General features: G+C 38.7%; 1 protein-coding gene across 1 annotated transcript; it reads left to right on the top strand.

Moving 5' to 3' along the window:
- Nucleotides 1-532: 532 nt before the first annotated feature.
- RXYLT1 (ribitol xylosyltransferase 1) lies at nucleotides 533-26,193 on the top strand. Its single transcript, XM_065934720.1, has 6 exons — nucleotides 533-840; nucleotides 2,256-2,411; nucleotides 8,096-8,198; nucleotides 17,217-17,531; nucleotides 20,397-20,567; nucleotides 25,751-26,193. The coding sequence occupies exons 1-6, from the start codon at nucleotides 672-674 to the stop codon at nucleotides 26,166-26,168; spliced, it is 1,332 nt and encodes a 443-aa protein (XP_065790792.1). The 5' UTR covers nucleotides 533-671; the 3' UTR covers nucleotides 26,169-26,193.
- The last annotated feature ends 399 nt before the right edge of the window (nucleotides 26,194-26,592 follow it).

Below are 26,592 nucleotides of genomic sequence, written 5' to 3'. Positions count from 1 at the left end.
ACGGGGTTGCAAAGAGTTGGACACGACCGAGGGACTTGCACTTTCACTTTCAAACATTTCTTAATGTATGACTGAGTGGGAATCACATTCACTACCACCACTTAATTTTTTTAATGGAAATTTATGTTCATTCGTTTTTCAATACAGCAGGCTGGGGCTGGGGATCACATGTTGAACAGAAATTTTCATAGTTCATGCCTTCATCTGGCCTTCAAGGGACCAAGGTGCTGTTTTGGTTTTTTTTCTTTGCAGTCAAATAAGGTGAAGTCTTTCTGTACATCGGAAGGTGAGCAGGATTGAAAAGGGCCTTGGATACCCTGCAGAGGTCCAGGAGCAGCACGAGAGAAGGTGAGATCTTCTAGAGCCCAATTCCAGGATCCAGGGCAGGTAGGATTCCAGCACTCCCCGCGGGGGCGGAGCCTATGGCAGGGCGGGGCCGACAAGCCACAGAGGTTGGGCGGGGCCTGAGCGGGGCGGTGGGCGGGGCCTGAGCGGGGCGGTGGGCGGGGCCTGAGCGGGGCGGAAGAGCAGTGGGCGGGTCCGTTTCTGGTGACTCCCTCCCGCAGCGCCTGGGCCTGCACCCGACGCCGACGGGACCGCGGCGCCAAACGGTAGCCTGGTCCCTGGCCCACCTCCATGTTGGTGGCGGCCTGAGCGGAAGCCCGAGTGGGATGCGGCTGACGCGGAAGCGTCTCTGCTCGATTTTCATCGCCGTGTACTGCCTCTTCTCGCTCTACGCCGCCTACCACGTCTTCTTCGGGCGCCGCCGCCGGACGCCGGACGCGCCTTTGCGGAGCCTCAGGAAAGGGGTTGTCCCGGTGCGGGAGAGGCGCGGCCGAGGTAGGACCCCGGACCGCGGCCTCTCTCCTCGGCTGCGCGCCGGGGCGCGGGGCTGAGGGTGGTAGGGGCCGGGGCAGCTGAGCCACGCTGCCGCCAGCCCCGCTCTCGGGCCCAGGATGGCTCCGGGGCGCACTGCTCCTCCAGCTCTCGGTAGCCACGCCAGGCCTCGGGACTGGAGGCTATAGGAATGCTCCGGGCCTCGCCCAGATCTCACGTGCTGTCGCCACTCCCCACCCCTGGGACTAACAGGTGCACACACTTTTAAAAATACATCTTGAATATCCAAGATGCTGTCACAGAATGCCAGATTCTCTGGAATGCCGCTGGCTTAAAGACATCTATTCCCATATTGAAACAAAAGAAAGTGAAAAGTGAGGTCGCTCGATCGTGTCCGACTCTTTGCGACCACATGGACTGTAGCCTATCAGGCTTCTCCGTCCATGGGATTTTCGAGGCAAGAGTACTGGAGTGGGTTGCCTTTTCCTTCTCCAGAGGATCTTCCCGACCCTGGAGTGTGTTGCCAATTCCTTCCCGACCCTCGAGTAGGCTGCCATTTTCTTCTCCCGAGACTCTTCCCGACCCAGGGATCGAACCTGGATCTCCCGCATTGTAGGCAGACGCTTTACCGTCTGAGCCACCAGAGAAGCCTGTTGAAACAAAGAGCCTTCTCTAATCCTGCAGTGACTTCGGAAGACTAGAGCCCTTTATCTCCCTTCTTTGTAATTTGATCCCTTCTTTGTATTTTGTTGACCCTTAGTCAGGATCGGATTCAGGCTTATTTCTATATTCTTTCAGAATTTTGCGCAATAGTATCTGAAACTGTTGGACACTTTTCATGTTGAAATCAAGTTTTATGTATAGTTTGCGTAACGTATATACAATCTATATAGAATTGGCAAAAGTTAAGCTTGTAATAGTACATATTACTGTACCCAGTTATTTTAGACGGCTTTTTGGGGGAGCCTAACATTTTGTTAACATTTTATTTCAAGGTCTTTTGGGGTAATGGTTCAATCAAAATTAAGTTCTGATTTCCTTTTTTAAATTTTTATTGTGTCTTTAGCCTATTCAAATTCTCTTGCTTAATCTCTTTGAAAAATTGAAGTTAGGATGCAGGTAAAACTCCCTGACTTTCCAGGTGGCTGAGTGATGAAGAATCCACCTGCCATGCAGGAGATGTGGGTTGGATCCCTGAATAGGAATGATCCCCTGAAGAAAAAAAAATAACAGCCACTACAGTATTCTCACCTGGAAAATCCATGGACAGAGGAGCCTGGCAGGCTACGGTCCATGGGATCGCAAAAGAGTCGTACACTACTTAGCGACTAAACAACATCTAATTTAAATGGCTTGAATTTATCTACAACTGATGCTCTGCCTTATTAATAACACTTGTTACTCTTTTTATAACACAGAACAATCTACTTTGAGAAGTGAAGAATGGAATCCTTGGGAAGAAGATGAAAAAAATGAACAACAACACAGACTTAAAACTAGCCTTCAGATATTAAATAAGTCTACAAAAGAGAAAAAACACTTCCATGTACAAATCTGGGGCAAAGCTGCCATTGGTAAGTTAATGTTTAAAGCTAAGATATGTAAAAGCATCGTATGAAAGCATTATAAATACATTTATAGTCTATTTCATCATTTGTTAAGATACCATACTACATTTTTTTCACTTTTTTCAATATTCCATTTCTTTTTTTGTTAGACAACATCTGTATAAACACACACAAACATACACATGTTCACCTTTCTTTAGCAGAGCACAGCTTTATTTGTAGATACAAAAGAATGGGTTATGTAAACATCATTATATTAAAATGCCTATGTCAACTGAATTTTCATGGAACTATGTGTTTATTAATCACTTGATGCACAAGTGTAAGATGTGGCCTCTGACCTTAATGGCCAAACAAGTTTAGGAAACATTGAACTGAACAAAGTTAAACAAGGTTATTTGTTGCAGAAACTTTGTCAGAGGTTTTAATATGCCAGTGTTCATCATGAATGCCTCGGAAGGGGATATAGTATGTAGTTGATTAAACTTGGTTGCCCACTAAAACACTTTTGCTCTGAGTATCATGAGTATTGTGTTCCAAATTATATGATATGCTCAATTAGAGAATGGGACCCTCAATGGCAAAAGAGTCAGAAAGAACTTAGTCAATTAGAAGTGAGTTTTCTGGCCATTAAACATGAGTTAAATAGATGTACATTAAGGGATATGGATAAAAGGTACCAGGTGAAAGGAAAGTAAACAGAATAGTAGTGCCTGACCCATAATGTTTCATAAATTCATAAACATTTGCACACATATATACATCCTTGAAAATTACTGATCTCTAAAGTTCAAGTACCCAGATCCAGACCTCTAATCATCAAGTTCTAGCAGTTTTTTTCTCTATTAGAATCTGTCATATTAATTTCTTTCTTTAAATTTCGACTTCTTCATTCTAGTTTTTAATTAAATATACTTCTTAACAGTTTTCATGTTTCTAGACTTTTTTGATTTCAATCTAATAGGCACAAAGTGGTCAGATGAACTTTATCAAGCATTGCATTCATAGCCTGTTCCCCAGGCATAGTCATAGGATACCAGTTACAGAAATTCCCATTCAAAAGGGAGAAAATGGGAGAAGGAGTCACAGGTTTAAGCAGCTTTGATATCCAACCATGCAAACTCCATTAGGCTTCAAGCCCTGGGAGTGAGTAATCTATGGCTCAAAACGTTCTTTCTGGATTTTTCAGCTCCATGCTTGGGAAGTCATCCTTCCATTTTCAGGAAGGTTAGCATGTGTTTGCAGCTCAGGAGTTTTATCAGCCTGTTTCCTGCTGTTAGTATTTTGGGAATCCAATAAGCTTGTTTCATTTCAACTCTCTCTCTGTCCATTTTAGTCCAAGTTGGCAGTGTTTCTATTAATTTAACGTTCTCAAGAACCATGTCAGTCTCCCATATGTATGTCATAAAGATTCGCTTTATTAGACAAGAGTTCCTCCACAGGTGTTTCCTTGATAATCCCATCTCTATTTCTAGCTTTTGCTGATAATGGCTAAGGAAATCCACAAAAAAACCCTCTATGTGATTGAATATTCTGACCAGACATGAGCAAAAGGATGTCAGCTACATCTTTAGCGTTCCATTTTCAGGAAGGTTAGCATGCTTTCTTGACAGCGAATCCCCTAATTTTTCCTCTCTTTTGCAATCTGAAGAGGCTGAGAATTTCTAAAACCATCAAGTCATGATTCCTTTTTGCTTAATTTTTTTCTCAGTCTCTCTTTTCAACTCATATTTTATTGTAACCAGCGAGAAGAAATGAGGCCACAGCTACTTTACTTAGAAATTTCTTCAACTAGCTATCCAAGTTTATTGTTTACAAGTTCTGCTTTGCACATAAGTGCAGGAAACAATTCAGCTGAATTTTCTACTTCCGTATATAACAAGGATCTTCTTTACTCCAGCCTCTAATAACATGTTCCTCACTTCCTTCTGAGCCCTCACCAACAGCACTTTTAATGTGCCTATTTCTTTCAACAATCAGTTTATGATGATTTTGATATTCTCTAAAATGATACAAGTTTTTTCCTACTGTTCTCCTAGCTTTCTCCTGAGTTGTCACCAGCTGAGTCACTAACATCCATCTTTCTACCTACAGTCTGTTTAAGTCAGTCTAATCTAAGTTTCTTTTAATCCTTGTTCTCAAAATTTTTTCAACCTTTCCCCATTACCCAGTTCCAAAGCCACTTCCAGATTTTTAAGTATTTGTTACAGCAGCACCCCATTTCTATAGCTACATAATATATAGTTTCCTTTAGCTGCTATAACCAATTACCAAAAAGTTAGTGGCTTAAAACATTTTTTCATTTAAATTTAATTATTTTTAATTGGAAGATAATTGCTTTACAATGTTGTGTTGATTTCTGGTGTACAACAGTGTGAACCAGCCATAAGTATACATATACCCCTCCCTCTTGAAACTCCATCCCACCCCAGCCTCCATCCCATCCCTTTAGGTCATCACAGAGCCCCAGGCTGAGCTCCCTGTGTTACATAGCAACTTCCCACTAGCTATTTATTTCACACATTGTAACGTATATGTTTCAGTGCTCCTCTCCCAATTCACTCCACTCTCTCCTTCCCCTGCTGTGTCCACAAGTCAGGAGACCACCTGCAGTGCAGGAGACTGCCTGCAATGCAGGAGACCTGGGTTCTGCCCCTGGGCTGGGAAGGGCCCCTGGAGAAGGAAATGGCAGCCCACTCTGGTTTTCTTGCCTGGGAAATCCCATGGACAGAGAAGCCTGGCGGGCTACAGTCCACGGTGCTGTTGTAGAGTTGGACACGACTTAGCAACTAAACCACCAGCCTCTACCATGGCCGGGCAACATTCCCTTGTGTGTAAAAACAACATATATTTTTTAATCTATAATTGACTTATAAGTTTCAAGTGTACTACATAATGATTTGATATAGGTGTATATTGTGAAAGGATCAATACAGTAAGTCTAGTGAACATCCATCACCTCACATAGTTAAAACTTTTTTCTTGTGATATGAACTTTATGGTCTACTCTCTTAGCAACTTTCAAAAATGCAAATACAGTATTTTTAACTTTGGTTACCATAAATTTATTATATTACATTTCTGAAGGCAGAAATCTAAAGTGTGTCCTCAGGCTATATTCCATTTGGATGCTCTAGAGAACCATCTGTTTCCTTGCTTTTTACTGCCTTCTAGTAACTGCCTTCATTCCTTGACCCATGCCCCACCTCATCCTGACTTCTTCTTCCTCAAACCTCTTTCCCTCATTTTGACACTCCTGGCTCCCTCTCCTGAGGACCCTTGTGATTACATAGGACCCACCCAGAACAATGGACTGGTTCAAAATTGGGAAAGGAGTATGTCAAGACTGTATATTGTCACCTTGCTTATTTAGCTTATATGTAGAGTACATCATGTGAAATGCCAGGCTAGTTAAATCCCAAGTGGAATCAAGATTGCCAGGAGAAATATCAAGAACCTCAGATAGGCAGATGATACCACTCTAATGGCAGAAAGCAAAGAGGAACTAAGGAGTCTCTTGATGAAGGTGAAACAGGATAGAGAAAAAGCTGACTTAAAACTTAACACTCAGAAAACTAAGATCATGGCATTTGGTCCCATCACTTCATGGCAAATAATGGAGAAAAAGTGATAACAGTGACAGATTTTATTTTCTTGGACTCCAAAATCACTATGGACAGTGACCACAGCCACAAAATTAAAAGATGCTTGCTCATTAGAAGAAAAGCTTTGACAAACCTCAATTCAGTTCAGTTCAGTCACTCAGTTGTGTCTGACTCTGCAACTCCATGGACTGCAGCATGCCAAGCTTCCCTGTCCATCACCAGCTCCCAGAGCTTGCTCAAACTCATGTCCATTGAGTCGGTGATGCCATCGAACCATCTCATCCTCTGTCGTCCCCTTCTCCTCCTACCTTCAGTCTTTCCCAGCATCAGGGTCTTTGCAAATGAGTCAGTACTCATCTGGTGGCCAAAGCATTGGAGTTTCAGCCTCAGCATCAGTCCTTCCAATGAATATTCAGGACTGATTTCCTTTAGGATGGACTGGTTGGATCTCCTTGCAGTCCAAGGAACTCTCAAGAGTCTTCTCCAACACTACAGTTCAAAAGCATCAATTCTTCAGTGCTCAGCTTTCTTTATAGTCCAACTCTCACATCCATACATGACTACTGGAAAAACCATAGCCTTGACTAGACAGACTTCTGTTGGCAAAGTAATGTGTCTGCTTTTTAATACACTGTCTAGGTTGGTCATAGCTATTCTTCCAAGGAGCAAGTGCCCTTTAATTTCATGGCTACAGTCACCATCTGCAGTGATTTTGGAGCCCCCCAAAATAAAGTCTCTTGCGGTTTCCATTGTTTCCCCAACTATTTGCCGTGAAGTGATGGGCCTAGACAACATATTAAAAGCTGAGCACTGAAGAATTGATACTTTTGAACTGTGATGCTGGAAAAGATCTTGAGAGTCCCTTGGACAGCAAGGAGATCAGATCAGTCAATCTTAAAGGAAATCAACCCTGAATACACTTTGGAAGGACTGATGCTGAAACTCCACTACTTTGGCCACCTGATGTGATGAGCCAACTCATTGGAACAGACCCTGATGCTGGGAAAGATTGAGAGCAGGAGGAAACGGGGGTGACAGAGGATGAGATGATTGGATGGCATCATCGACTCAATGGACACAGTTTGAGCAGACTCTGGGAGATAGTGAAGGACAGGGAAGCCTGGCGTGCCACAGTCCATGGAGTCACAAAGAGTCGGACATGACTTAATGATTGAAGAACTGCAACAACACCCAGATAATCCAGCATAATCTCTCCACTTTAGCATCCTTATCTTAATTGCGTTATAAAGCCTCTTTTGCTTTCTAAAGGTAATGTATTTACAGGTCCTAGAGATTTCTTCTTTGGCCATCTTGGGTTGGGAGAAAGCATTACTCAACCTACTGTATTTGGAAAGCTTTATCTGATTAGCCAAGTCTTTTAACATGGGTTTTTTGTGCATGTCTTTTAGTACCAGAGTGTGATGAGAAAGTAACAAAACACATCTTCCAATGTAATTTTTCAGTTACATTTAGGTAACCCGGCTCCCCAACTTCCTCATCCTCTCCAGAATACCTTAATGTGTGACACTGCTCTACTTTCAGAGCTTTCATATAGGTGAAATCGTGATAAAACGTAGGGGCTGGCCTAAAGAGATGGGATCCAGTGGCATTTGTCTGCAGACGGCATCATGTAGTGAAGGATGTGTGCTCAATTGGGAAGGAGGTGATATCTCCTTGATATATTGAATGTATATGCATACATGAGACCCTCCAGTTCTATTTGGCATAAGATGGTGAATCCATCCCCAGCTTGTTATAGTATAGAGACAGTTCTAATCTAAGATAACTTACACTGTAATATAACACATTTCAGGATAAAATAGGTAGTCCAATGATACTTGGGGGTTTCTCAAATTTAGAATCAGAGAGTTTATTAATGTATCCCACATTTTGCCACATTTTATACTGACAACATCTGAGTTAGTCTCTTGTACATTAGCTGCCACATTGATGATTTTGAGCCCAAAGAGGAATAGAATCTGATTTCTGATCAAATAATATGAAAGAGCAGAGCATAAAGTCATCTCACACAATCGATTAAACCAGATGATAAATGCTTTCATTTTTTGTTTTTTTAATTACCAGGTTTGTATCTCTGGGAGCATATTTTCGAAGGTTTACTTGAACCCACTGATGTGACTGCTCAGTGGAGAGAAGGTAATTCAGTTGTTGGAAGAACACATTACAGGTATTAACTATGCAACATTAACCTTTGATATATTGCTGTACAATGTTTTATATCAATACCAGAAGAAAACTCAGAGGAAAATATATTCATAGAAAATATTTCCACTTTTAACTTGTGAAGAATGGAGAATCTCATGAATAAATATTTGTAGTTAAAGCTTACCTTAAACATTTCCTTATAAAATTGGATGTTACAAAATTCTGCTTTTTTTGGAATTCTATATATGTTTTATTTTAATCAAAACATTTCTGATTATATGGAAAAGTTCATGCTCTAAATTTTGTAACATTTGGTTATTAATAAATATTTAACATTCTATCTTGGAGTGATATGTAAACAAAGTGTTTTTATTTTTCTCTTCATGTAATGAGTCACATATTTTTATAATATTCACATGCTAGCTAAAGCTACTGCTATTAGTTCTGAAATTTTTATCCATTAAAACATTTCATATATGAGTTCTATCATGATTTGATAGTATAGATAACCATTTTACTGCAATATTCAGAAATCTTTCTTTAGATTAAATGAAACCAATGTATTATGAAGATTTTTTTGCACTCTTGTTTTTATAATGGTGATTGCATATTTTCTGAAGATTTTTAAATAGCATTAAGGCAATTTTATTTAGAAAAGTTGTGGCAATGAAGTAATACTGTTTTCTATTAGATTTTGCTTTCTAGTTGAAATAAAAACCAAAAATAATTATTTTAAGTGCCTATTTCATTTAACAGTTATATTATTGAGGGGAAAAAAATGTGAACTAACGATTATGGTTTCCATTAGGATTCTATTTTTTTCCCACAGAGATTAAGAGGAAGGGCTATGGTTAATATGAATTTCATTTGAATTTTCACTGCTCTTTTAATATATTTACTGTATACTCACTTGGAAATCAATTTCTTTGCATGTGTCTTTTCAAAGAAATCATTCTTGAAAAGCAAACAAACTTTTAAATCATCACTGGTAATGATTATTTTTCCTTTTATCTCCAGGCTTATAGATAGGATTATAGATGTAATCCCACTGAAGAGTTTATACATAATTCTAAACTTAAAATAGTTGGATTCAGGTGTCTGCAAGTAGATATGTGTTTTGCATATAAATCTAACATTTTGCTGTTTTAAATGTAAGCATATGTTATGAGTATTAGTCTAATAGATCTGTCTACAACATATAGAATTTCCAAAAGAATTAACATACAGTGTTATTATATTGATAGCAAAGACTTTGAGCAAATAGCATTAACTCTAAAAAGAAAAACTCACTTCCTGTTTCCTTCTGAAATACTTACCTGAGATTTTATATTATGATTAAATAGCAATGCTATTTCCTTTTAGATTTCAAGAGAACTGTGTATTCAGGGAAGTTCACTGTTATAGCTGATTTTTGTAAACAGCTTACTAAAGGTTTAGGCTCATGGAAAGTAGCATATATAATTTATCCAAAATTAATAAACTTCTATGAAATTGCAGTTTTGAGTTGAACCAGGCTTCATGGGTACTAACTAAAATGTTTTGACACATTTATTTTTTACTTTCCCAAAAGTGAGTTGGAAGTAGTAGCTCCTCTTGAAGATACAGAAAGAGTTTCTGAATACTATCAAGATCCTTTAAATAAGCATGAATACATTCTATTTAAATAAACCTTTACATTTGCAAAGAACTTATATTATTTAATTTTAATTTCATAGCAGTTCTGAGGCAGAAAATAGAAAGGATATCATCAGTGTTCCAGGGTCAATTAGGCTCCTGAATGCTTATTCTTAACAATTCATAGGCCCAAGTGATATAGTCCAAGATATCAGGTGAATAATTCAGAATGGAAATAGAACTATCAGACAATCCCTGTGCTTATATTGGCCTGGCCAGCTCCTTATTTTCTTAAAGGCAGGTTGTAAGTGATACCTAAATATTTGGGAGTTGTTTACTTAAATATGGAATTAAGTGTGGGATATAGCTATATGTAGCACTTCATGTTTCAGAAGGAAAGAAATGAACTGACTGCATGTTCACCACTGAGTCCATACCATATATAGCCTGTGCTTAGGATGTGAGTATTTGAACACACGTGGGGCAGACTGAACCTGTGATAAGGCCTGTGAAGCCCTGTCGCCTCTGGACAGGGTAGCAGTGTGACTGAGTTGTTAGGACGCAGACTCCGGAGCCAGAATATCCCAGTTCCAGTTCCAGCTTTACCTCTCATTAGTTGTCTGACCTTGGACAAATTTCTTAACCTCTCTGTGCCTGGATTTCCTTGAGTTTAAAATAAGGCAAATAATAATTTCTATTTCACAGTACTCTTTTGAAGATGAAACATATGAATAGGTATACAGTGCTTAGACCAGTACCAGGCACATAGTAATCACTATAGAAGTCTTGTTACTAGTTTTATTATATTTACTCTACTTAAACAGGTATTGCGCCATCTCTGTATCTTTCAGTTCTCCTTTTTCTGTGTTTCCCTCATTGCCTGTTATTTCTCCATCACATAGCTTCCCAACAAGCACCTCATTGATACATTTTTTATGTTAATATGTTCAGTTATGTTACAAGCTAGCGTGGAACCCATTCATCTCTTGAAGAAGCTTTGTCTCTACTCACATCATCATATGTTCATTTATAGTTTAATTTCATAGGGAAACTTATTTTTAATTTCTTAGGAGGAATCTTCTGTTCATCGTGGCATTTGCTTTATTCCCAGAAGACTGCCTTCAGAATTCTGTAATGTCCCTGTGCAGGCATTATTGTAAGATATATAAATGCCTACCCATTTGATAAAACAAAAGTTAGATGCTAAGTTGCTTAATTCATTATTGTCTAAATTCAATTATGATATTTTCAGTGAGTATCTGATCCTTATGAAAAAGGTTCTTTAAATATCATGATAGAATAAAATATGTCTGATCCTATTTTTAGAATTTCCAGGCATTACTATTATAAGAAGTTAATGAGCTCACTACTCATTACAATGAGTGAAAGCATTTATAGATAATGGTTATACTATATTTAAGTTATATACTGGATCATAGATCAATACAGATTTCAAATAAACCTTTCATTGATAACCAAAGATAATATAGTTAATTTTTCATAATACCCATTCTCCCTCTCCAACCAGGCTATTAAGAGGGTGGGAGTGTTTCAGCATAAACACTGAATTAGGAAGGAATGGAGTCATGGCAGTGATACTGGCCATGAGAATGGGGTGAATTGCAGCAGCTATTCAAAAGTAAGGGCCATTTATGAGTTTGGTATACCTATTTAATAAAACTGAATTTTCTAAAACCAACAGTCAAAAAAACAATGTAGAATCAATGGCTGAGAGCTGTGTGGATGGTTTAGTTTGTGCACTTATTATTGACTAAGGCATTTGCCAGTCTCTTAGCTGGCAAATTATTAATCTTATTTGTAACTCACTTAATATAACAATATACAGCATTTTTTCAGTAGCACTTACTGAATTTAGAAAAAATGAAACAGTATTTATACTGGATTCTGAAAAATATGTTTTGCTCACATTCAGCTTAGAATTTAATATTCAGATTATTTCTCTTGACTATCTAAGTATCAAAAGTACTTAGGAGGAAAGTTTTTAACTGAACCTAGCGGAAAAAGTACAAATATTGAAGAACAGAAGTTCTGACTATTAAATATGTGCTAGGAAATCTAGAAGAGGAAATCACTGTTTTAAAATTCCATGTATAGCTCCAAAAATATGCTCATTTTTCAGTTAATGGATATTTATGACTGATGCATGATTCATAACTTTAGGAAACAAAAATACAATGTTTCATCATGAATAAATATACTATAATATCTTATACATATGCCTGAGCATGCATGCTCAGTCGTTTCAATCGTGTCTGACTCTGTGACTCTATGAGCCCACCAGGCTCCTCTGTCCATGGGCTTCTTCAGGCAAAATACTGGAGTGGGTTGCCATACCCTCCTGCAGGGGATCTTCCCAACCAGGGATTGAACCCACGTCTCCTGCAACTCCTACATTGCAGGTGGATTCTTTAGCTCTGAGCCACTGGGGAAGCCCACACATGGCATACTGTATAGCTGGAAATTTATTACTAAATTGAATTTTGTAATTTGATTCATATTTTAAATGCAGTAGGGGAACTTAAATAAATCGGTAGAGCAAAATAACTCCCTTAAAGAGAATTACAGCTTACTTATTCGACATTTACTGAGTTGCCTGCTTGTTGGTTCATACTAGGTTCTGAAGATCTCAAAGTGAGTAACAAACTTTTCCCTCAGGGAGTTCACACACTCGAGGCTGAGATGAATACATTAATAACTTTGATACTTTATGCAGAGCATAATGATAAAGCCGTGTATACCCCTTAGTTGTTAGGGAAGTATAACTCAGTGTAAGTAGAGTTGGGGATATGGCACCTACCAAGAAAGGTTTCCTAGAGGAGGTGATTGCTGAGCTGAGTCTTAAAAGATTAGAATGTAGAAAGGCACCAAGAGGAGTGATTATATTCCCAGCAGAGGCAGTGTCAGAACTGATACACAGCTTGGTTTGTGCACAAAATTTCAGGGCATTCAGAACCCCCAGAACATGAAGATGGGGTAGAGTAGCCGATGCTGGAAGTGGAGGGCAAGGGCCGGATCATGACGGGCCTTGTACATGCCACAGTAAAGCTCTTGGATTTTGTTCTTGTTCAGTGAAAAGTAGTTGAGGATGATTAAGCTAGATGGTGTAGTATTGTCATGCGGTTTTGGTGTGGATGTCTCTAGTAGCTGTGTGGGGAAATGATTTGAAGGAGACAGCTGAAATCAGGCAGACCACAACTTTGCATTAGAAAACTCTTAAGTATCCTTCTGAGATATAAATAAGTGATGAAATTGGGAAGTGGTATTCTGACAGAGCCAGGAATTTGAGACACTTAGGGGCAAAACTATCAGAATTTAAGGATTATTAGATGAGAGCAAGAATCAAATGTGACAGTTCCCTGGTTGCTAGCTTGCATGACAAGATAGCTAGTATGCATTCAACATAGAAAGTACGGGAAGAATAAAAGCGGATTTTCCCGCTCTTCTCTAGCCCACTACGCAGCGCCAGCCTAACCCCCCTTTCCCAGCAGACTATCCTGTCAGTTTCCTCAAGAGTAGCCATGACTGTCTCCCTTAACCAGCTCCTCTAGCGTTTACCTACAGATCTCTAAGTGATCCCTCAGCCAGCCTTCTCTCTTTTCCTTAGCTCTCAGATGGTGAGGTGGTTCCCTAGCTCAGGATTAACTTCCTCTGCCTGTGCATCCTTTCTACATGTTGGAAGACCTTGCTCCGTTGGTTACTTCCCTGCTCTCCTCATCTTCAGCCTTTCACTTACTACTTTCTCGGCTTCTCATCCACACTTTCCGAAGAGTTGTCTATGCTTACTGTCCCCACTTACTCTTTTTTGTAAATTAGTTAAGCATAGTTGATTTATAATATATCAATTTCAGTACAGCAGAGTGATTCAGTTAAACATACACACAGACATATACACACACATTTTTTTCCATACTCTTTTTCCATTTGGGTTTATCATAGGATGTTCAATATAGCTCCTTGTTGTTTATCCATTCTATATATAATTGTTTACATCTGCTAACCCAGACTTCCAGTCCATCTTCCCTACTCCCCGTCCCCTTTGGTGACCACCAGTCTCTTCTCTATGCCTGTGATTCTCTTTCATAGATAGATTCATTTGTGTCATATGTTAGATTCCACTTGTAAGTGATATCATGTTTTTTGTCTTTTTATGACTTAATTCACTTAGTATGATAATGTCTAGGTCCACCCATATTGCTGCAAATGGCACTGTTTCATTGTTTTTTATGGCTGAGTAGTATTCCATTGTGTATATATAGCACATCTTTATCCATTCTTCTGTCAGTGAGCATCTAGGTTGCTTCTACATCTTGGCTACTGTGAATAGCGCTACTGTGGACATAAGAGTCCTTGTATCTTTTTGAATTACAGTTTTATTTGAATAAATGCTCAGGAGTGAGATTGCTAGATCATATGGCAACTCTATTTTCAACTGTATTTTTAGTTTTTTAAGGAACTTTCATACTGCTTTCCATGGTGGCTCTACCAACTTACATTCCCAACAACAGTGTAGGGAGGCTCCCTTTTCTCCATACCCTCTTCAGCATTTGTTAATTTGTAGACTTTTTAATGGTGGCCGTTCTGACTGTTACGAATTTTGAGTTGCTTGAGTTGCACGTCTCCTCACTTAACTTCTTACTGTCCCCTTACTTCTCATTCACTTCTCAACTCACTGCAGTTTGACTAGCACACCTTCCAACATACACATACACACAACTATCTGAATCGTATGGGAATTTTTTTTACCCCTAAAGTTTCTTTATCTAAATCCATGTTTCCCAAATTATGTACTAAGGTACCCTGGGGCACCACAAGGTATTTTTAACATTTGTGGGAATGACAGTCACACTTCGCATCTGTCAAACCCCATGCAAATTGCTAGTTTGAGGTAGTTCACGCTTTCAACATTAGATCACCCTACATCCACTTCAGAAATTCGCATTGTGGGGCTGGGTTTCTCACGATTGCTGTGATCAAATCCAGGTACCACTCAGAAATCAAAGTGGAATAAGCAGTGACTGAGGCAGTGTTTGAGAAGTTGTACAGTGCTCCATAGGTACACACATCCCATCATTAAGTATGTGTAGTTAGTTAAGAATGAAATAGGAATATTACTTTTTTCTTCAGTGTATGCATGTTATTTTTTAAGTGTCTTCTAAGCTCTTGGACAGAAATACTTAACAAGTTATTTGAATCCAACAACTTAAAAAAAAAACATTGCTCATTAACCATTACTCATTATTTTTGGTTTGGTATATACTATGAAAAAATTACTAAAACACTGAAAGTCCTGGGAACCAAAAATAAATTGGAGAACTTCTGATCTATACCTTGACTCCACAGCATTGACCCCAGGGCTTTCACCTTTACTTGAACATGGCCTCGAGGTCTGGAAAACTGGTTGGTCAGAGCATGAAGGGTGACATGCCTTCTTGCTGGAATGTGAGAGCCTTCTACAAAAAGGGAGCTGCAGAGACTCCACAGCGGGTCAGATGTGCCCTGAACAAATCATGCTTTTGTTAATTTGCATGGATCAATAAAGTTAGACGTACTCCTCCCTATCACTTCATTTTGGGATCCTCACCGCATCATTCAGGATCTTTCATCGCGGCGTATGGTCTCTCTAGTTGTGGCCCATGGGCTCAGTAATTGTAGCATGCTGATTTAGTTGCTCTGCTGCCTGTGGGAATCTTAGTTTCTTCACCAGAGATCAGACCTGCGTCCCCTGTGTTGCAAGATGGATTCCTAACCACTGGACCACCAGGGAAGTCCCCCTGCCTGTGACTTTGGTGGTTTAGTCACTAAATCGTGTCCCACTCTTTGCAACCCCATGGACTGTAGCCCTCCAGGCTGCTCTGTGCATGGAATTCTCCAGGCAAGAATACTGGAGGGGATTGCCATTTCCTTCTCCAGCTTATAGCTTTAAAAGAGACAAAAATGTTCATGTACTACCAATAATAACTATATTAAATTTACCATAACTACCCTCATCATCTCTAAAGTGCTTTCTAGCTGCTCAGATTCTGCAGATTCTCCTAAATGACCAAATGATCACTGAAACATTTGGCATCTTCCTGTCCAAGGCAAATTCAAACAACACAGTTTTGTTCCTGTAGCTTATCAGCACTGTAGAACAATGTCATAAAAATCACACAGTACATACACACACAACATACATATTTATTTATATTTTGTGTTTTGACTAATATCTACTAATTGGAGCTAACCATAGTGTCTTGGGAAAGATTCAAGCTCTCAAGCTAGATTTGGATTCAAATCTCAATGCTGCCATCACAGGCTGTGTAACTTCAGCCTGATTTCCCAAATGCAAAATAGGGGCCTAATGTCCCCTGCAGAGTTGTTGTAGAGGTTAAAGGAGAACCTGTGCAGAGTGCCTATGTACCAGGTATATAAAAGGCATTTAATAAATGTTAGTTTTTATCCCAAACAATAATAAGCAATGAAAGCAGGATTTCAACATATTTGTACTAAATATTTAAAGATTCTAGCAAGTTATTTAAAAATGGTTGAGCAGGCTGCAAAGAGTCCAGGACCATCTGATTTTACCATAGGTTAAATGGTACTTTTTATATTTAATACATATTCATTTAAAATATTTCAGTGGTACTGGTTGATCAAAGCAGTGAAAATGTGAGTTATGAAATGTATCTACTCCTTTTATGATATTTTTAAATACTTTAAAGAATAGAGAGTAATACAATAGATTCCCGTTTATCCACCACCTGGAACCAGGTGGCACAGTGGTAAAGAATCCAATCCAGGAAACAATAGAGATACATTTTCAATCCCTGGTTAGGAGAGATCCCCTAAAGAAGGAAATGGCGACCCACTCCAGTATTCTTGCCTGGAAAATTCCATGGACAGAGGAGCCTGGCGGGCTACAGTCTATGGGGTCATAGAGTCGGACGTGACAGCATACCCACAAACAGAACTAACAAATTCTGACTGTCTTGTCATATTTGCTTCAGATATATAGCTTTCCTCTTAATTAAATATTTCCAATAAAGGCATTAAATGCGCTCTTCGTATTGTTCCTCATGTCCTTTCCTCTTCCTTCCTCAGAGTCAACCACTATCGTGAACTTGTTATATATCTTCCCATTCAAATTTTTATATTTATACTTTTACTAGATATATAAGCGTAAGTTTTCTCCCTGTGATATTTTCAAATTTGCATATATTAATCTGTCTACAACCAGAACTTCCCATTAATCTACATCTCTGTCCCGCCATCCAAACTGGTTCAAAGAGTATTATAGAAATTATTTCCAGGAAGAATATGGATGAAGTCTCATTGTGTATTTTACATAAAATGACATAGAACTTCTGGTACCGAACAATTTTGTTCTCTTCGTCTTTGTCTCTTGTTTTTCTTTTGTTTTTACCAGCTTCATCACTGGTCCGGCTGTGGTCCCCGGGTACTTCTCTGTTGATGTGAACAACGTGGTCCTTGTTCTAAATGGAAGAGAAAAGGCGAAGGTCTTTTATGCCACCCAGTGGTTACTTTATGCACAGAATTTAGTGCAAACTCAAAGACTCCAGCATCTTGCTGTTGTTTTGCTAGGAAATGAACATTGTAATAATGACTGGATAAACCAATTCCTCAAAAGAAATGGAGGCTCTGTGGAACGACTTTTCATAATATATGACAGCCCCTGGATTAATGACGTGGATGTTTTTCAGTGGCCTTTAGGAGTAGCAACGTAAGTACAAATTTTTACATGTTTCCAGGCTCTAAGACCTGAATCTCTGTATCAGGAAGATTGTGTTTTAGATTTGTGATAAATGTAGATCTTCTAAGCTCCTTGAGGCCATGTGCAACCTTTTCTATGGGCAGAAATGTGGTTTGGCCTCATGCTTTGGTAATAGTAGTTGATATTTTTAGAGTATTTTAGACTTTGATGAGGAGACCAGATAAGTTACATTTTTGTATTTTTGAACCCCAAGGCATAGTAAATTTTCAAATTGATCAGTAGTCCCTTAAAGAGATGTTTAGCAGTGGATGGCAGAGAGACAGATTTTCTAAAAACAATTACAGAATCTATTCATCTATATCTATATAACTATTATATAGATAGTTTTCGTAAATCCTTACTTTAGATCAAGTGTCACATCAAGAGCACCCTGACCCTTCGGTTTGGGAGGATTACAATATACTCAGATCTGACACTGAGATTGGTTGAATTTGCACAGATCTCTTGCACGTGCTCAGTCATGTCTGACATTTTGCGACCCCCTGTGCTGTATCCCACCAGGCTCCTCTGTCCATGGGATTTTCCAGCAAGAATACTAGAGTGGGTTTCCGTTCCCTACTCCAGGGAATCTTCCCAACCCAGGGATCAAACACACATCTCTAGAATCTCCTGCATTGGCAGGTGAATTCTTTACCACTTCACCACCTTGGAAGCCCTCTCCCCCAAATTAATTTATATATTATTTTGGATTTTTTTGTCTATCTTGTTGTTGTTGTTCAGTCACTAAGTTGTGTCTGACTCTTCTGTGACCCCATTTACTGTAGCCCACCAGACTCCTCTGTCCATGGGATTTCCCAGGCAAGAATATTGGAATGGGTGCCATTTCCTTCTCCAGGCTATATTCCCGAATTAGGGATTGAACCCATGTCTCCTGCATTGGCAGGAAGATTCTTTACCACTGAGCTACCAGTCTACTTTCTATTAAAAGGAAGGCTAGTTAAATAATATGTAATATTTATGAGGCCTTTCTTTAAAATTGGAAACTTATTTTTTATCATTCTGTTAGTATCGGGCCTTTGAGTAACAATAAGTTGACTTCAAGTTGCCACTAGTATATAAACTTCCTGATAGCAGGGATTTTTGGCTCCTTTTTGCACTACTTTATCTGTAGAACCTAAAACAGTGCATACACAGAGTGGGCACTCAATAAATATATGTCAAATGGGTGAATTATGAAGTAGCTAACTAACCTGATACTTGAATCAGATATTCACTTTCCATTATTTTATCACGGGTTACAAGATGTGACCTCTGACTGCTGCCCAGTTGGCTACACAAATGTCACCAGGGAAGCACATTGACAAAACATATTCTCTGGCCTTCCATGACCCGATTCTGACTCAACAGGTTTATGGTAGGGAAGAAGCAGACAAAAGGTTTGCTAGGTATAGCCAGGTTTAAGATGCTCTGAAAAATCTGTCCTTTGAGTAGAATGTTTTGAAACAAAAGAATTATTTCTTTATAGTATACTACATCACCTATTCATACGGTATAGGAGGGAAACATCATAATTCTGGTACTGTTGAACAAATATCTTTCTCATAGACCAGTAGTTCTCAACCAGGTGCAATTTTGCCCTCCCCCTAGGAGACACTGGCAATGTCTGGAGATACATCTGATTGTTACAAGTGGAGAGAGGAGGCGATACTGGCATCTGGTAGACAGAGGCCAGGGGTGCTGCTCAATATCTTAGAGGATAGAGGACAGCCTCCACAGCGAAGGATTATCTGGCCCAAAGGGCAGTAATGCTGAGATTGAGGAAACCATTATAGACCTAACTGTTAAGCTTTGCTCTTATGTGAAGGTTGTAGTTCAGGCACATAATTTGTTGCCTCTTATTCCCAAATGCCCATAAGAATGAGCCAATTGCAACAGGCCTCTCCTGTGTGGGATATAAGATTTTGGGTTTTTTTAAAAATCTACTTGAAAAGCTTTTGGAATTGGAGTTCTTTGCTATAGCAATAAAAAGAAACAAAAATAGTGCCATTTGCAGAGATGTGAATAGACCTAGAGACTGTCATATGGAGTGAAGTCAGAAAGAGAAAAACAGATATCATATAATACTGCTTATATGTGGAACCTAGAAACATAGTACAGATGAACTTATTTGCAAAGGAGAAATAGAGACACAGATGTGGAGAACAGACATATGGATAACTTACGGGTACGAAGCGGGAAGAAGGGGTGGAATGAATGGAAGATTAGGATTGACGTATACTCACTGTGTAAAATCGATCAGTAATGAGACCCTAACAGGCAGCACAGGGGACTCTGCTCAGCGCTCTGTGGTGACCTGAACAGGAAGGAACACTAAAGAAGAGGGGACATGTGTATCTGTGTGGCTCATTCACTTTGCTGTACGGCAGAAACTCACAAAACATTGTAAAGAAACTATACTCCCAATTTTTTTTTAATCATGATTATTATGAATGTAGAAGATCCTTTATACTTTGAAGGTCTGAAGTTCTTCCTGTCTTATAACTTCAGATCAGTATAATATAAATATATTTATAAATATATAAATATAAAACAACAAAGCATTTTAGGTGCATAATTTCTGTAGCAACTTTGTAAAGGATGTCCAAGTGAGAATTTTAAGTCAGTAGATTCAGGAACTTTTCCAAATTAAGCATGGAAAATTATAACTTGAGAGTTAAAGAATCTTATTTTATTTTTATTTTATTTATTTATTTATTTTTAGAATCTTATTTTAAATCTCTCTTTTCTACATCATAATGCTACCTCAGATGTTAGATTATGGAAATTTTGCCTATCTTTTGTCATATATTGACTCACATGGTCTTACTTTTACAGATACAGGAATTTTCCCGTGGTGGAGGTGAATTGGTCAATGCTACATAATGAAAGGCCATACGTGTGTAATTTTGTAGGAACCGTTTATGAAAATTCATCCAGACAAGCGCTAATGAAAATTTTGGAGCAGGATGGGCGTGATCAGCTCTGCTGGGTTTCAGCAAGAGAGCAGTAAGTTCTGTGTGTACTTGGTTCATCCATCACGTTTGCAATCTGAGTTGCTTTATGTGACACTACAGATTTCCATAGGCATTTTTAACTGCATTAATACCAGTCTTTCCCCAGAAGAAACATTAATAATTAAAGCTGTGAAGAAACAGTGTTGTATACATTGAAAATAGAGAGCATCTCCCATAGTCCATCTTGAAGACAAACCCCGGTAACTGTCATATGCACATGTCAATTGTTAGGTTTCCGCAATATTATTTGTTAGTCAGACTTGAACACAGGAGATTGTGGATGACAATCAGGATCTTAGGGTCACCTCTGAGATGTTCAGCAAACCAGTTCAGTGTTCCAAGACTAGCATACCATATGCCTCACAGCGTCAGGAACCTGGCATCACTCTGAGGACAGAGGCCATGTACTATTCTTTGAACCCCAGGATCTAACATAGGACTTCGCATAATGTAGGCCAGGACAAGTGGGGAATGGATGGATGGATGGATGGATTTAATAGGGTTAACTTCTTCCATCTTTTACATGGTAATCATCAAACAGTTGTTCATGGACTGAAGGAAGAAATTTGGAGATCATTTATTTTATTTTTAAATAAAGTTTCATGTGTAAAGCAGTGTCATCAGAGAAGTAATGCCTTTTTAAAAAAATGTCCTTTTACATCTAGAAATACATTAATTGGAGCAGATAATGTGTTCTAGAAAGCATGACTCTACTACAACCAAGAATACTCTACCCAGTAAAGCTTGCATTCAGATTTGATGGAGTGATCAAAAGTTTTACTGAGAAGCAAAAGCTAAGAGTATAGCACCACCAAACCAGCCTTAAAACAAATGTTAAAGGAGCTTCGCTAGGTGAAAAAAGAAAAGGCCACAAGAAAGAAGAAACTTACAAAGTAAAAAAGTAAAGACAAACATACAGTAAAGGTGGAAAATCATCCACACATGAAGCTAGTAGGGAGGTTAAAAGACAAAAGTAGTAAAATCATGTATATCCATAATAAGCATTTAAGGAATATAGCGAACAATTAGATGTAAAATATGATACCAAAAACAGTAATTGTTAGGGGTAAAGAGTACAAATGCAGGGTTTTTAAAATTCATTTGAAGTTAAGAGATCAGCAGCTTAAAGTGATAAAAAGATCAGTGAAACTAAAAGGTGGTTCTTTGAAAAGACAAACCCAAATGTATAAGCCTTTAACAAGACTCTCAAAAAACAAAAATGAAGAGCACCCAAATCAATAAAATCAGAAAAGAAAAAGTTACAGCCAGCATTACAAAAATACAAGGCATCATAAGAGACTACTATGTACAACTATATGCCAATACAGTGGACAACCTAGGAGACATGGGCAAATTCTTAGAAAGGTAGAATCTTCCAAAACTGAACCAGAAAGAAATAGAAAATATGAACGGACTACCAATAATGAAACTGAATCAGTAATTTAAACACTTCCAACAAACAAAAGTCCAGCACCAGATGGCTTCACAGGTAAATTCTATCAAACATTTAAGGAAGAGTTGACATCTATCCTCAAACTATTTTTTAAAAATTGCAGAGGAAAAAACACTTTCAAACTCATTCTGCAAGGCTGTAATCACCCTATGTGATACACCACATTAGCAAAGTGTAGAGTAAAAACCATATGATCATCTCCATAGATGCATAAAAAACTTTTGATAAAGTTCAGCATTCATTTATGATAAAAGCTCTCCAGAAAGTGGGCATAGAGAAAACTTGCCTCAACATAATAAAGACCTTATACAACAAACCAGGAGCAAGACAAGGATGCCCACTCTCACCACCATTTATTCAGCATAGTTTCAGAAGTCTTGGCCACAGCAATCAGAGAAGAAAAAGAAATGGAGTCCAGATTGGAAAGGAAGAAGGAAAACTCACTGTTTGCAGATGGCGTGATACTATACATAGAAAATCCTAAAGACACCACCAGAAAACTACTAGAGCTCATCAGTGAGTTTGGTAAAGTTGTTAGATACAAAATTAGCATATAGAAATTGGTTGCATTTCTATATACTAACAATTAGTGTACTGTCAGAAAGAGAAATTGCCATCTTATCAAATAAACTACCTAGAAATAAACCTAAGAAGGGAAAAGACCTATGCTCAGAAAGCTATAAAACACTGATGAAAGAAATTGAAGACAACATAAACAGATAGAAAGATATACCTTGTTCATCTTGTTCTCAGAATAAAAGAATTAATACTGTTAAAGTGACCATACTACCCAAGGCAATCTACAGATTCAAGACAATCCCTATCAAAATACCAATGGCATTTTTCACAGAATTAAAACAAACCATTTTTAAATGTTTGGAAACACAAAGACCCCAAATAGCAAAAAAAAAAAAAAAAAGTCTTAAGAAAGAAGAATGATTTGGAGGAATCGTGCTCCCTAACTTCAGACTGTACTACAAAGCTACAGTCATCAATACAGTGTGATACTGGCACAAACAGACATGTAGATCAGTGGGACAGAATAGAGAGACAGAAATAAATCCACACACTACGGTCAATTAAGCTGTGACAAAGGAGGCAAGAATATACAGTGGAAAAAAGACAGTTTCTTCAATAAGTGATGCTGGGAAAATTGGACAGGTGCATGTAAAAGAGTGAAATTAGAACATTCTGTAACACAATATAAAAAAATAAACTCAAAATGGATTAAAGACCTAAATATAAAGAACAGATACTCTAAAACTAGAAGAAAACATAGGTAGAATTCTCTTTGACATAAATAACAGCAATTTTTTTTTCTGATCTGTTTTCTAAAGCAAAGGAAACAAAAATAAACAAATGGGAACCTGATTAAACTTAAAAGCTTTTGCACAGCAAAGGAAACCATCAATAGAACAAAAACCTAAAGGGTTAATACTATATATATATATATATATATATATATATATATATATATATATATAGCTCATCCAGCTCAACACCAAAGAAAGCAAATGGCCAATATATATATATATATATATATATATATATATATATATATAGCTCATCCAGCTCAACACCAAAGAAAGCAAATGGCCAAGTTAAAAAAATGGGCAGAAGAACTAAAAAGACATTTTTCCAAAAAGGAAATGCAGATGGCCAACAGACACATGAAAATATGCTCAACATGGATGCATCAGGGAAATGTAAATCAACACCACATGTGTGAGGACCAAGAGACAGTGTGCCTGGAATGGACTGAGTGGGGGCAGAATATGAGAGTTGATTGTGGAGACAGGTTTACTCTTACTATTCCTTTGCTACCATTGAACCAGGAGGTGTGGGGTAGGAGTCCTCCTTCTCATTGCTGCTTCCAGACCTCTTTCCCTTTTCCCTCCCTAAAACAAGATCAGTTTTGAATCTCATACCAGCAGACAAACGTATTCACTACTGTTTCTCTTTGAAATAATAATGGAGAGAAATAAATTGGGAGGTTGACTTACTATATAAAAGAGATAACTAATAAGAGTCTACTATACCACACAGAACTCTACCCAACACTCTGTAATGACCTATATGAGAAAAGGATCTAAAACAGAGTGGATATATGTTTATGTATAAATGGCTTATTGCTATACAGCAGAAATTAACATTGTAAATCAACAATATTCCAATAAAAATTAATTTTTAAAAATAGCTCCTTTATAAAGAAATCATGTAAACCTTGAGTTCATCTCCTTAATTCTTTGAAGAGTCTAGCTCCTGATGCAGTCTCATTCTCTCCGACATCTCTCCAGCCTCATTCTTAGTGATCCCCAAATCCACACAGATGGTCTTTCCATAGCCTTGGTCCTACACATCCTTTACTTCCTCTCCTCCAGTGATTTGGGTCTCCACTTGACTTCAGCCATTCACTGTCATGGTCATTTTCTAGGCCTCATGATTACACATACTGCATGATCTCAGGTTCCAGCAATTCTCTCTGTGACCATCTTTTTCTAACACTTCCGCTCATTCCCTGTAATAATCTGATCTCGGCAATTTAGCTGGGACTTACAATTCCTTGTTCCTACTGCCTTTCCATTGTCCTGCACTCACCTAATTTTACTTTCTTATTTACCCCACTTAAACGTCATAGTCAATCATGACTGCATATACATTCAGCTTCTTCGTTTCTTAACCTAGCCAATCCTAACTGGTTAAATCCAGCTCCGTTACCTGCTGCATACCTCCCCGTGTGCAGCCACACTTGGAGAAGGGTGCTGACTGATCTCACCTGAAATATCTGACCTTGAATGTCTGGCAGTCATCCATTTCTGTTTTCCATGTGTTCCCCCACTTTCCTGGAAGACCGTTTCATACCCTCTTTGCCCAGCTGCTCTTACCTTATAGCCCTGTTGCTTATTTCCCTGAGAAAATAGGAGAAAACGTCTAGCTTTCCAGCTAGTCTCTCAGTTTCTACCCTTGCCCCATACAGTCTGTTCTCAACACGATAGCCAAACTGATTCTGCTAAAACATAGATGAGGTCACTTACCCCTCTGATCGAAACTGATAGGGTGCTCTGACTGCATCTTCTCCACCTCTCCCCTTCAACTGCTCTGCGTTAGCCACCCTGGCTCCCTTGCTGTCCCTTGAAAATGCCAGGCAGGTACCATCTCATGGCCCTTATGCCTGGTCTACCTTCTGTTCTCTCCCCAGATATCTGCGTGGTTTGCTCCCTCATCTCGGGCTCCACGTTCAGATGCTCCTAAGCTAGACACTCCCTGATCACCTATTTACAGTCGTAATACTGCCCTGCCAGAAACTCCCTCCTCACTTCTCTGCTCTGTTTTTCCACACAGTACTTAACACCTTCTAAATAATTGCCTTGACCTTGTTACTATCTGTCTCTACCACTTGAACTGAGATATAAGCTCCATAAGGGCAGGAATTTGGAGGGTGAGGTAGAGAGAGAAGACCTAGCACTCACAAAATTTTGGCTGGTATAACATTCATTCAGAAACTGTATGATCACTAGATTTTAAGTGTACAACTGCCAACTTCTCAAATTCTTAAATATTTTCAAGAAACCCGTTTGGGCAAGACTTGATTCATCTCTTTGCCTGCCATCTCTATAATGCATTTACCATTTCCTGTAAACAACATTAAAAGATAAAATGTTTTCTTCCATAAAGATAGGCTTAGTAAAGCGAAAACTGCAGCTGTTTTTCTGATTTTCTAGGTGGCAGCCTCAAGAAACCAATGAAAGCCTTAAGAGTTACCAAGATGCTCTGCTTCAGAGCGACCTCACCCTGTGTCCGGCAGGAGTAAACACGGAGTGTTACAGAATATATGAGGCCTGCTCCTACGGCTCTGTTCCTGTCGTGGAAGACGTAATGACAGCTGGCGGCTGTGGAAATTCTTCTGCGTACCTTAATGCTCCTCTGCAGTTGCTCAAGTCCATGAATGCTCCTTTCATCTTTATTCAGAACTGGAAGGAGCTTCCTGCTATCTTAGAAAAAGAGAAGACTATAAATTTAGAGGAAAAGATTCAAAGAAGAAAAAGATTACTTCACTGGTATCAACACTTCAAAACAGAGCTAAAAATGAGGTTTACGAATATTTTAGAAAGTTCATTTTTAAAGAACAATAAAAATTAACTGTAATTCATTTTTTTCAAGCTAAGGTCTGAGTTTTTGAATCATTTCTAATGCTGTGTATATTTAGAAATGTTCTTTAAGGTACCCCATAGACTCTAGATTATGTCTGTAGTGTTGACCAAGTACAGCCGTATTGGACCACTCCTGAAAATAAAGTTAAAATGTACTCAGACTCATTTGTACAAAGTTGAGTGATTGAGCATTTATTAACGCTTCTCACTCGTTTAAATCTGCTCGAGGGAAGCAGCATGGTTTAGTGGAAAGACTGGGCTGAGGAGTCAGACAAAGCCTGGGTTGAAACCTCACTGCTGTGCCTACTATCGGGGACCTTGAGCAAGCCACCTCATTGTTTTGAGTGTAGGTTCCTTTCTGTGTAGAACGGAGATCATGGAACCTCATAGAGTTGATTGTAAATATGAGATGA

This window comes from Muntiacus reevesi, chromosome 4 (assembly GCF_963930625.1).
Source record: "Muntiacus reevesi chromosome 4, mMunRee1.1, whole genome shotgun sequence".
Classification (NCBI taxonomy): Eukaryota; Metazoa; Chordata; class Mammalia; order Artiodactyla; family Cervidae; genus Muntiacus; species Muntiacus reevesi.
Note: the sequence above shows the minus strand (reverse complement) of the source record. Positions and strands in the feature narration are given on the sequence as shown.

Coding starts and splice junctions, on each gene's coding strand:
- RXYLT1 (XM_065934720.1), top strand. CDS start 672: ATGCGGCTGACGCGGAAGCGTCTCTGCTCGATTTTCATCGCCGTGTAC. Junction 841..2,255: donor GCGGGAGAGGCGCGGCCGAG/GTAGGACCCCGG, acceptor TTTATAACACAG/AACAATCTACTTTGAGAAGT. Junction 20,568..25,750: donor TGGGTTTCAGCAAGAGAGCA/GTAAGTTCTGTG, acceptor CTGATTTTCTAG/GTGGCAGCCTCAAGAAACCA.